General features: G+C 41.6%; 1 protein-coding gene across 1 annotated transcript in view; it reads left to right on the forward strand.

Annotated features, from left to right (window-relative positions):
* The window catches only part of ndfip1 (Nedd4 family interacting protein 1), a 49,495-nt gene that overhangs the window by 8,933 nt on the left and 27,398 nt on the right, over positions 1 to 13,164 (forward strand). The window contains exon 3 of the mRNA XM_033029893.1: positions 11,341 to 11,471. Coding sequence (XP_032885784.1) covers positions 11,341 to 11,471 — 131 coding nt within the window. The remainder of the gene's footprint in view (positions 1 to 11,340; positions 11,472 to 13,164) is intronic.

Genomic DNA, 13,164 nt, shown 5'->3' on the forward strand with positions numbered 1-13,164 from the left:
AGAAGATGTAGTGAATTTGAAAAAGAGCATTATTAGGTTCAGAACCACTATCCTGTATAACGGCAAAATGTTAGTAGTTTACAACAATTTACTTTTCTGAACTGAGAAATTTCAGTTTTTTAATTTTTATTGCTTTCTTGAAGTCACTTGCTATTGCTGGGATTTGGATCAATCTGTAACTGCAGCACTCTATAATTTAGTCAAGTGGCAATTCACCACAAGCTGACACAGCAGATGTCAGCAGTCTATATTCATGAGCAGGGCGTTGCAAGCTAATCCTGGGTTCATTAACCATCCATATAGGATGCATATACTTTGCAGCATGAGCCAATGAATACAACGAGTAGTTGAATTATTGTGGATTTCTGTCTCCACTTCTTCCCAAGCCTGAGATGCCAAAACCACTTTGTGTTATTCTGGTTTAGGCGCAGCATTGAATTTGGGTCAAATCAAAAATCTGAGGAATGCATTTATTTACCATGCTAGAAAAATACAGATTTTTTAGTTTTGCATAGCAAATTAATGGGAGGAACAGTGACTGAATTTCAATCTGTGTTGCTCGTATGCATCCATTAGAACTTGGAATACATCTCTGTGCAATTATTGCATTGTGGTCTCTCTGAATTAAGCAGCGTTTGTCCAATTTATCCATTGCCTCAAGTATTTTTGTAATTACCGTAACTTAAAAAAAATTGGAATCTGGTTTTGAACCCTAATAGGAAATGGGCATCATTACATGTCACCTCATGTAAGCATGCTATCCATTATGTAGCACTGAAATCAATAACACTATACAGTTTAATTTCTTTGTTTACAGGTGGTTTTCTCCCAGACCTTATTCGTTCAGAATATTACTGGGGCACCTTGATGACAATTCTTTGGTAGTGAGTGTGCTGCTTATGACACACAAGTAATCCAACAGCTTCGTCTTTCACATTATAGGATTGAATTTAAATTAATTTAAATTTAGTGCAAAAATGATCTAAAAGAAAAAAACATAGTATGGGTATGTAAAATATGCTATGAACTGCAACAATCGTTTGAACAAAATGGGTTCTCAATGTTTTTAATGGAAATGAATGCGTTTGCATAATGAAGGGCGAGCAATAACACTGCACATTTTACTCTTGTATTGTGCTGATTACAAAATACGGCCTGATGAATTATTCATAATGGTTCATTGCATTAAAAAAATGGATAGGGGAGGTGTCTTTTACACAATTAAAATATATTAAGTGCATAAAAAGATAAAGCATAAGTATTTTCAAAAAAAATTACTGTAATGTTAATTTGTATGGGACAGGCAAGTATCCTGAGACTTTTATTGAGTAACATGCTCAGAATGGGAATGCTCATTGGAATCTACTAAAGCACAAAGAGAGTAGCAAAGTCCGTACTTTGTATTCATTGCCTTTTCATCTACGCGTCTTGTCACATTAATATCTTAAAGGCCTGTAGTGTGTATGCGAATGAGATGATTCCATCTGAAGGTAAACTTAACAGTGATCAAAAGCTTTTGGTTATTATGTTTTACACTGTGACGAACTTTAGATATTTGGGATTGCAATTTCATGCCAGTTAGTCAGCAGTATAATGAAGAGTATTTTAAATGTTCAATGGTTATGGAGCACCATAAAGAGATCTAGTAATAAGGTAGGTTTTATTATAAAATATATTAGTTTTATTGTACTTGGAAGGAGCAGGTGACTCCTGGTGTCCAAGATCAGTCCAGAACCAGGGGTCACAGTTTAAGAATAAGGGGTAGGCCAGTTAGGAGTGAAATGAGGTAAAGCTTTTTCTCCCAGAGAGTTTTAAATTTGTGGAATTCTTTGCCACAGAAGGCAGTGGAGGCCAATTCACTGGATGTTTTCAAGAGGGTTAGATATAGCTCTTGGGGCTAACGGAATCAAGCATTATGGGAAAAAGCAGGAACGGGGTACTGAATTTGGTTGATTAGCCATGATCATATTGAATGGCGGTGCTGGCTCAAAGGGCCAAATGGCCTTCTCCTGCACCTGTTTTCTATGTTTCTATCTTGTCTGTATATTGAAGTTTTATTGAATTAAAAAAAACTTAATTGCCATGATTTGCCAATAGCTCAATTATTGTATCACTGAATTGCTAGGCTGATAAAAGGTAAACAAGATGGACATCTTTAGGTGCCTAGAAATTACTAACTTGAAAATATAATGTGCTTTGTCTCACTTTCCATATGTGAAAGATCTCGTTGCATCTAGCTAGATTAGTGCCAAAGTGACTCTCAGTGTGAGATATGCAAACACTGCAGTACAGAATTGTGATGACTTATGTTCTTGATTGATTCCAACACAGTACAATATTTAAGGACTTGATCTTTTCTCAGATGGTGAATTTAATTATTAATGCTTGCCTTACACGAAGGCTACAAATAAGGTGTCATTTTTCAGGGTCTTGCCTTTGATCTTTATCAATGGAGGATAATTTTGTACAGTAGGTCAGGTTGATAAAGGGCTTTGTTTTGCAGTGGTTAAATGAAGGGCTGTGCTGTTCTACACTGAATAAGCTGATAATGACTTTGAGAGCCACCTCCAAACGCGTAGTAACTATTACTGAGTAATAGTAATAACCACTGATGTACTGAGTAACTATTACTGAGGTTGAGGTGACCTTGATTCTGGGGTGGGGACAATTAGTTCCACATCAGTGGGAAGCTATTTGAGAATGAGATGCAGAGAAATGGTGTTTAAAAAAACAAATAAATAAACAATAAATAGATTGCTGCAAATTTATTTAAGGGTGCACAAGAGAGCAGTGATCCACCTTTTCCTTTGTATTTCTGAGACTTGGACTACTGAAATAGGGAACCTCAAAGTCCCGAAGAGACATCACCAATGCTGCTTCTGCAAAAGCCTACACTTCCGGTGACAGGATAAGCAAACCGACACTGCTTTCACAAGTACTGAAGCTTTAATTGCACTGTACCACTGGGAGGCCAGATTGTTTGCATACCCAATCTGTACTCGTGAAACAAGCATTAATTTTTTTTCAGTAACTATCGAAAACTGATAGCTGGGCAGATGAAGAAAAAGATTCAAGGATATACTCAAAGCTTCTTGAAGAAATGGTTCGGGGGAATTTTTGGCCCAAGACCACTCAAAATGCAGAAACAGCACAGGGCGGTACTGGTAACCCCTAGTCGATACATCTAAGGCAGGGGTCTCCAAACTATGGCCCACGGGCCACATTCGGCCCACCATGAGATTTTTTCCGGCCCGCGGCAAGCCCTTAACATGTTCCGTGCAACGGGCTATTTAACGGTTTCTGGGGTAGCGCAGTTTTAGAGATACAGCGCGGAAACAGGCCCTTCGGTCCATCGAAGCGATGCCCGTATGCACTAGCTCTGTCCTACACACACTCGGAACAAATTCAATTAACCTGCAAACATGGAGTGTGAGAGGACACCAGAGCACCCGGAAAAAACCCACGCAGGTACAAACTCCGTACAGAGAGCAACTGTAGTTAGGATGGAACCCGGGTCTCTGGCGCTACGAGGCAGTGACTCTACCTGAGCAGCAGGGTCGGTGTGTAGCAGTCTTCCCCCGTGAGGGTGACCCGTGAACACCTCCTACTCTGGGGCGCCACTCTGACCTTGACCCTTTCACCGGGTCTCCGCCGACGTGTGCCGGCGCGGCCAGGGGACCTCTCTCTCTTTTTTTTTTTGCAGGCCGCAGGGATAAATAAAGAAATGTCAGAGAGAGTCATTATATAATGTGTCCCTCATGCTGAAAAGTTTGGAGGCCCCTGATCTTGAGGGGCACCTAGGTGATCATGCACCTAGAGCTCCTCCTGCGGTCACACATTGATCTGATTAGTCTCCCCTGAACACACAGCACTGAAGAAGAAGCAAGTTATTATAGGTATAATACGTACAATTACACGTAGCAATTTTTTGAAAACACAAAGGTGTATTACAAACTTGGAAGATTTGTTTCTCTATCTCTACCTAAATTTGCACATATCTAGAACATTGGACCTTTTCTTTTTTTAATTTAAGTAATTTCCACTCCACTCTATGGTACAATTTCATGTCTGTCATCTTCGCTGGTCTTGTATGATGTGGTAAATTAATCTTGCCTTGACTCAATCCTTAGGCTAGAGAAGGCGGTAAATATCTGACTGACAATCCATTTCGAATGCTTTGACAACATCCAAATTGTTGTATCATGGTAAAAAAACGGCAAAACATTTATTTACCAGGTTGTGTTGCGTTATTGTCAACTTGTGTCACAATTCAATATTTTTCTGGATTCCTCCAAACGACCTCCACACAGAATGCTTTTGGAAAACAAAATGAGTTGATGTATCACAACATTTATAACACCCAGTGTTGTTCAAAAAATAGTTAAAAGGTTCAGGGGTTGGGTGGTGCTTTTGGTACATTTTGTGCATATTTCAAGAGTATTGTTAATTGTCATATATCAGGAATTTAACAATTAAATTATTGCTGCAGCTTTATAGACACATAAATAAAACAACACAACAAATACATTTACAGTTATTGATAATGCAATAAATTATCAGTGTTACTGTAGCATCAATCTGCTGAGCCCAGGACAGGTCTTCAGGAAATGAATAATGACTCTCTCCACTGCCATCCCACCAATGAAGACAGGTTGATGGATCCTTAGTTTTCCCTTCCAAGAGTCAAAAATCAGCTCGTTGGTCTTGCTGATGGTAAGAGCAACATTAGGTCACGGGGAAAAAAACACATTTACTAAAGAAAGAGGACATCTCAGATGTCCTAGAATGGAAAGCTTCAACTTGGGGGCAAGGAAGGAGAATTTAAGTGGTGGATAGTGCCTTTGCAAGAGACAGTGTAGGAAGAAGTGAAATCCAGGTAAAAGAGAGAGGTGTCGGAGATAGTCCACGTGAATTTGAGGGTAGGGTGGAAGTTAGTGGAAAAAATAATGGAATCAACAAGTTCTGCACGAGGTCATAAGGGAGTCTCAATGCAGTTGTCGAATTAAGAGCAAGATTAATTATCAGTCTCCACTAATTAAGATTATCAATCTCCCTCCTGTACTCTGACTCGTACAGTGCCCTCCATAATGTTTGGGCCAAAGACCCATCATTTATTTATTTGCCTCTGTACTCCACAATTTGAGATTTGTAATAGAAAAAACCATGTGGTTAAAGTGCACATTGTCAGATTTTAATAAAGGCCATTTTTATACATTTTGGTTTCACCATGCAGAAATTACAGCATTGTTTATATGTAGTCTCCCCATTTCAGGGCATCATAATGTTTGGGACACAGCAATGTCATGTAAATTAAAGTAGTCATGTTTAGTATTTTGTTGCATATCCTTTGCATGCTATGACTGCTTGAAGTCTGCGATTCATGGACATCACCAGTTGCTGGGTGTCTTCTCTGGTGATGCTCTGCCAGGCCTATATTGCAGTCACCTTTAGCTTATGCTTGTTTTGGGGCTTAATCCCCTTCAGTTTTCTCTTCAGCAGATAAAAGGCATGCTCAATTGGGTTCAGATCGGGTGATTGACTTGGCCACTCAAGAATTGACAATTTTTTAGCTTTGAGAAACTCCTTTGATGCTTTAGCAGTATGTTTGGGAGCATTTGTTTGAGCTTGAGCAGATAGGATGTGTCTATACACTTCAGAATTCATTATGCTACTACCATCAGCAGTTGTATCATCAATGAAGCTAAGTGAGTCAGTACCTTCAGCAGCCATACATGCCCAGGCCATAACAACCCCACCACTGTGTTTCACAGATGAGGTGCTATGCTTTGGATCTTGGGCAGTTCCGTCTCTTCTCCATACTTTGCTCTTACCATCACTCTGATATACGGTAAGTTAATCTTCGTCTCATCTGTCCACAAGACCTTTTTCCAGAACTGTGGTTGCTCTTTTAAGTACTTCTTGGCAAACTGTAACCTGGCCATCCTATTTTTGCGGCTAACCAGTGGTTTCATCGTGCAGTGTAGACTCTGTATTTCTGTTCATTAAGTCTTCCGTGGACAGTGGTCATTGACAAATCCACACCTGACTGCTGAAGAGGGTTTATGATCTTTCGGACAGGTGTTTGGGGATTTTGCTTTATTACAGAGAGAATTCTTTTGTCATCAACTGTGGAGGTCTTCCTTTGCCTGCCAGTCCCTTTGCGATTAGTAAGGTCACCAGTGATCTCTTTCTTCTTAATGATGTCTCTAACAGTTTGATTCTTGTTTCTCAGTCTCATAATAGCTTCTTTGACTTTCATTGGCACAACTTTGGTCGTCATGTTGATAAACAGCCATAAAAGTTTCCAAAGGTGATAGAAAAACTGGAGGAAAGACTAGGTGCTGCGAGCTCTATTATACCTGCATTAAGGGGGCATTTACACCTGATAGGCAATTACAAACACCTGTGAAACCATGTGTCCCAAACATTATGGTGCCCTGAAATAGGGGGACTATGTATAAACACAGCTGTAATTTCTACATGGTGAAGCCAATAATGGATAGAAAATTGGTTGACAGACAGGAAACAAAGAGTAGGGATTAACGGGTCTCTTTGAGAAAGGCAGGCAGTGACGAGTGGGGTACACAAGGCTCGGTGCTGGGACCTCAGCTATTTACAATATACATTAATGATCTATATGAAGGGATTACAAGTAACATTAGCAAATTTGTAGATGACACAAAGCTGGGTGGCAGTGTGAATTGTGAAGAGTATGCTATGAGGATGCAGGGTGACTTGGACAGGTTGGGTGAGTGGGCAGATGCTTGGCAGATGCAGTTTAATGTGGATAAATGTGAGGTTATGCACTTTGGTGGCAAAAACAGGAATGCAGATTATTATCTAAATGGTGTCAAGTTGGGAAAAGGGGAAGTACAATGTGATCTGGGGGTCTTTGTTCATCAGTCACTGAAAGTAAGCATGCAGGTACAGCAGGCAGTGAAGAAAGCGAATGGCATGTTAGCCTTCATAACAAGAGGAATTGAGTATAGGAGCAAAGAAGTCCTTCTGCAGTTGTACAGAAGCACTCTAATACACCTAGTGTATTGCGTGCAGTTTTGGTCTCCAAATTTGAGGAAGGACATTCTTGCTATTGAGGGAGAGCAGCGTAGGTTCACCAGGTTAATTCCTGGGATGGCGGGACTGTCATATGTTGATAGAATGGAGCTGCTGGGCTTGTATACTCTGGAATTTAGAAGGATGAGTGGGTATCTTATTGAAACATATAAGGTTGTTAACGCTAGAGGCAGGAAATATGTTCCCGATGTTGGGAGAATCCAGAACCAGGGGCCACAGTTTAAGAATAAGGGGTATGCCATTTAGAACGGAGATGAGGAAAAACGTTTTCACACAGAGAGTTATGAGTCTGTGGAATTCTCTGCCTCAGAAGGCGGTGGAGGCAGGTTCTCTGGATGCTTTCAAGAGAGAGTTAGGTAGAGCTCTTAAAAAGCCTCCTCTTGAACATCAAAAAAACTAAGGAGCTGATCGTGGACTTTAGGAGGGCACATCATCCGAGGACGTACACACCATTGAGGATAAATGGGGATACTGTGGCGGCTCCCAAGGGTCGTGCCATCATAGTGTCGAACCCCTCGGCACAGGAGTGGTTCAGTCCGGAGGCGGCCCTTAGCTGGAGACTTTAAAGGCAGGGGTTTGGGTGCCATCTTCCTCTCGTTTGGTCTTCCCTACAACTGGGAGGAACATAATAAAAAGTGCCTCTCAAAACACGACTTCGTGCTTCATTCTGAGACCCACGCACTACATTGGCTTCCTGCGCCGTGATGCCCACCGGACGCCACTCCAGAGGCCGTACGAGGGCCCGTTCCGAGTGCTGGAACACGGGCAGTCGACTTTTGTCCTGGACATGGGGGGCCGGCCGGAGGCAGTGTCGATTGACCGTTTGAAGCCGGCACACCTGGACATTGACCAGCCGGTGCTGGTTGCCCAGCCTCGGCCTCGAGGGCGCCCCCCTTCACGGCTCCCTCCGCCTGTCACTCCACCTGTCCTCCCGCCAGTCCCTCATCCTGTCCCTCCACCTATGCCTCCGCAAGCCCCACGAGCGGCTAACTTCCGCACGCGGGCCGGCCGGGTCGTTCACCCGCCGGTGCGTTTCGTGCCTCCGGTTCTGGGGGGGGGGTCCTGTGGCGGCTCCCAAGGGTCGTGCCATCATAGTGTCGAACCCCTCGGCACAGGAGTGGTTCAGTCCGGAGGCGGCCCTTAGCCGGAGGCTTTAAAGGCAGGGGTTTGGGTGCCAACTTCCTCTCGTTTGGTCTTCCCTACAACTGGGAGGAACATAATAAAAAGTGCCTCTCAAAACACGACTTCGTGCTTCATTCTGAGACCCACGCACTACAATACTGTGGATAGGGTGAGCTGTTTTAAATATCTGGGAGTGGACATCGTACGCCGCAGCACTCGTGAGTAAGGCAAGGCAGCGCCTTTACCACCTCAGGCAATTGAGGAAATTCAGAGTGTCTCCGAGGATCCTCCAGTGCTTCTACTCTGCGGCTGTGGAAAGCATCTTGTCCGGAAATATTACCATCTGGTTTGGGAATTGCTCTGCCCAGGACAAGAAGGCTCTGCGGAGAGTAGTGCGTTCGGCCGAACGCACTATGGGAACTTCACTCGCCCCCCTGCAGGAACTATACCTCCAGAGCCAATAAAATCATGGGAGACCCCTTCCACCCCAGCAACGGACTGTTCCAGCTGCTACGGTCAGGCAAACGCCTCGGTTGCCATGCTGTGAGAACGGAGAGGTTGAGAAGGAGTTTCTTCCCAGAGGCCATTCGGACTGTAAACTCCTATCTCACCAGGGACTAACTTTACTGAATCTTTTTCCTTCCACCCACAATATTTAACATGTAAAAGAATATGTGATTCTGTTTGTAGTTTGTTTGGTTGGTTGGTTGTCTTTTTGCACAAAGTCCGCGAGCATTGCCACTTTTCATTTCACTGCACATCTCGTATGTGTATGTGACGAATAAACTTGACTTGACTTGACTAAAGATAGCGGAGTCAGGGGATATGGGGAGAAGGCAGGAACGGGGTACTGATTGTGGATGATCAGCCATGATCGCATTGAATTGAACTGCCAAATGACCTACTCCTGCACCTATTGTCTAAAATGTATAAACATATCCTCTAATGAAATCTGACAATGTGCACTTTAGCCACATGGTATTTTTTTATTTTACACATCTTAAATTGTGGAGTACAGAGGCAAATAAGTAAATGATGGGTCTTTGTCCCAAACATTATGGAGGGCACTATGTTTATCCATTTTATTCATTCCTCAGTAGAGTGCAAATCTTCTAGTTGATCCAAGGATTCAGCTGAGAGAACAATGAGATGCACTTAGTGTGAACAAGTTTCCTTATGGTCGCGAACCTCTGTGACCTATTTGTACAGAGCTTTTGCCGAATCCTTGAACATCACACAGCTTACCAATGCCAAGCTGTCGCAAAGCCTCTGAATCTAGTGACCAGCTCTGCAATCGTCATCTCTGGAGCTTCACTCTTCAGTCCCTGCATTCATGCAGGAAGAAAGAGTGCAGCCAAGTTGTCCAATTTTTTTTTCTCCCGAAAGGACGAGGCATGGAGTGATGGGTGCCTCTGATGGAGTAGCAGTATTTTGCCCTCTGGTATTGTAGACTACATGTTAGTGCTAGTTTGGAAGTGACTATTTGCTATATATCTATGCACATTGAGTGCTGAAATTCTGTGCCTGAGCAGGTGTGACTTGCTAGATCATGGGTGCTGTACCTGTTCCCTCTCTTTCAGCCCTCTCACAGGAGATTGAAGGGGAAGCGAGCTAAGATGGCAAAGGTTGAATGATGTAGGAGGTTGGGATGAAAGAATGATAGAGTACGAAGGGGACCCTGTATAGAGTATGTGTAGAATATGGCTCTGGCACGCATGTGCATGCACATATCTGTGCAGTACAGCCTATCTTCAATGACTTGCCATTGGATCAAGACCATGTATTAGATAGTGTGCAATGGCCATCACACATTAAGATGCCCATATGTGAAATATTTTTCCTTTCTACGAATGAGTAGAAGCAAGACCTCTTTGGCCATACATGGCCGCTGAAGATGATAACGATTATGGGACTTGGTTGATGCCCAATGGCAAACATTTGCCAATGTACGCTGAATTTGACTTTTTAGGAGGCTCCAATGCCTGTTACCAAGGTAAACCCTTGATCCAGTTTGTAGGTTGATGACCCCCAAAGCTCAGTTTTCTGTTTGGCCCTGGTTCTGGTCTGCTTTGTATAATCAAATCATGGAGCTAACTTTGGATCTCTCATAGATTTTCATTGCAGTTAATATCTGTTTTAAGAGACTTTGACAAAGTACATGATAATTTTCTATGGAAACCTTAGATTCCCATTTCATTTAAATAAATTTCAAAAGTATGCTTTTTTATGGTGAATATCACCATCTCCCAATGCCATTGAAAGCCAATGTTTCTAAAGTTTGGTGGCTGTTGCTTGGAGGACATAAAATTGAAAAATTATGGCAAGCATGACCTGCGTTCTTGTTTGGTATAATTGTAAGTATACCTTAGCCTCTTTCACACCAAATGAATCTGTGTCCATTGCCTACAAATATCCTGTCGCCATACAGTAGAACAAATGCCACGTGAACCAATAATCTTTTATTTTTAGATCTTTAAAAATGTCAAGTCCTCCTGATTGATATTTTTAAAGCTGTGAAGACTACAGGGTCTCATGAATTAGAAAATAACCTATAAGTTTTTGCAGTAATTTGTTTTCTTATTTCACAGTCCTTGAGGCCCTCTTAAGGAAGAAACACCATGGTGCAGGATTGCAGTCATAAAATGTACTCTGTAAAGCCAAGTGCCCAAAGTAAAAGATATTTTGGCACCTGTCAGTTTAAATGCTTTTAATGGCACCATGGAAGGCAAGCTGAGTTTATCGCTGGTCTTGCTGTTATTTCACAGTGGTCAAAAGTATGGATAGCTTATGTTTCATCACATTGTTAACAATAACTTAGAATAAAATGTTTGTTCCAGCCCAGCAGTGGCACGTACCCTTTAAAACATGTATCATGTGGCAATATTATAAAGTTACACATTAGGCTAGATTTATGAGGGGATATAGTGATATGTAATTGAATTTGCGAAATGTCTGGCAATATCACAATGGTGGGGCATTGAAGAATCTTGGATCGCAATTGCTGGCTACATTGGGCCTTTCACAGGGATCTGGAGCTCTCCATGCAGATCGGCTTGCAAAGTTCCTATAATATTATAAAGACAAAATATTGCTCTTAGACTGCATTGCTTTATGTATATTTTTAATATTTTTTATTTTCTCCAGCCTTCTTTGATTACAAAGAGGATTCTGCATTTCCAAAGCCCCCATCCTACAGTGTAGCAACTACCCTCCCTTCGTATGATGAGGCTGAACGAACGAAAGTTGAAGCAACCTTGCCTCTGGTGTCTGGAAGGGTGAGTACCTAATGTGCACAAGTATCTCACTAATGAATTACCATTTATGAAATATAAGTAGGTTGGCTTAATGCATTATCTATCCACTAATGTTTTTCTCCAAAAAATAAAAACTGCTAACCTGTAACTTTATCCTGACTTTAACATGGTACATTAAAGTGATGCGCCCTTTCTGTGAATGTGCCTTTTACAATTATCTTATGACAACTCAACCCAAATTTAATTGACAGCACAACTTCAATTTGAATGATATCAAGTAATTCTGGGAAAATAATAAAATGTTCTTCTGCATTTTATATTTTTGTTTACACTTATCATGAAATCAGACATTTTTATTCCATTGCAATAACAACAGTGTTCAGATATTTATTAATTACACGCAAAGCTGTATTTTTTTTCTGGATCAGTCAGATTTATGTAAGCTTAACGAATGAGCTAAGGAGCCATTAGCTATACTTTCTCCAACTCTTGCACAGAGTCATTGTCATACAACACAGAAACAGGCCCTTCAGCCCAACTTGGCCTTGCTGACCAAGATGCTCCATTTGGCACACATCTCCCTATACTTTTCCTATCCATGTACCAAATGTTTCAAACGCCTTCTTTACCATCCTATCTATCGGTGATACCACTTTCAGGGAACTATTCCTGTACTTCTAGATCCCACTGATCTGTAACACACCCTAGGGCCCTGTCATTCACTTTGAAGATGCTGCCCTGATTTGACTCTCCAAAATGCAACACCTCCCACTATCTGCAATGAACTCCATTGGCTATTCTTCAGCTCACTTGCTAAGGTGATCAAGATCTTGCTGTAATTTTTGATTACCATTTTCATCATCAATGATACCACCTACCTTTGTGCCATCTGCAAACTTACTAATTATGCCTTGCCCATTCTTATTCAAATCATTGATATAAACCCCCTACAGCAGTGGGCCCGTCACCAATCCCTGAGACACAGGCCTCCAGTCTGAAAAACAACCATGAAGGTGATGGTGCTAATTCTGTTTCTAGGCAGCTAGCTCCCCCTGGATGCCATGTGATCTAACCTCAGGCACATGTTAGATCTTACTTTCATCTTCATTTGTGAACAACCTAAATCTGTCCCTGCCTTTTAAAAACTGAATTCCCCTTAGATGTTCTTGTTTTATTTGCAGCTTCTGGAATTTGACTGTTGCAGGAGGCACAGCATTACTGCTGCAATAAGGATTGTTCAGTAGTGAAAACACAGAACACCTTTGTGGAAATATGAACTAATTGTTATCTTTATTGTATCTTTACTGTATTGTTATCTTTACATAAAATAATTGACAGATTTCATTATTTATCATTTGAGTTTTTAATTGCAATACATGATACAGTTAAGAGTAATCTTTCCTAAAAGTACACAGAACACAATCTCCCATACTGTATCGACTGATTAAAGTTTAGTTTGTTTTTTACCATGAAACACTTCACAATCTTCACAAAATATCTTATAACTTGAATTAGTTTATTGAGAGGACTCGGGTCCAGTGATGACCATAAATTTTAGTAACCATTTTACCTTGACTCTAGACTTTCATAGAAACATAGAAAACAGGTGCAGGAGTAGGCCATTCGGCCCTTCGAGCCTGCACCGCCATTCAATATGATCATGGCTGATCATCCAACTCAGTATCCTGTACCTGCCTTCTCTCCATACCCCCTG

Source organism: Amblyraja radiata, chromosome 11 (assembly GCF_010909765.2).
Source record: "Amblyraja radiata isolate CabotCenter1 chromosome 11, sAmbRad1.1.pri, whole genome shotgun sequence".
Taxonomy (NCBI): Eukaryota; Metazoa; Chordata; class Chondrichthyes; order Rajiformes; family Rajidae; genus Amblyraja; species Amblyraja radiata.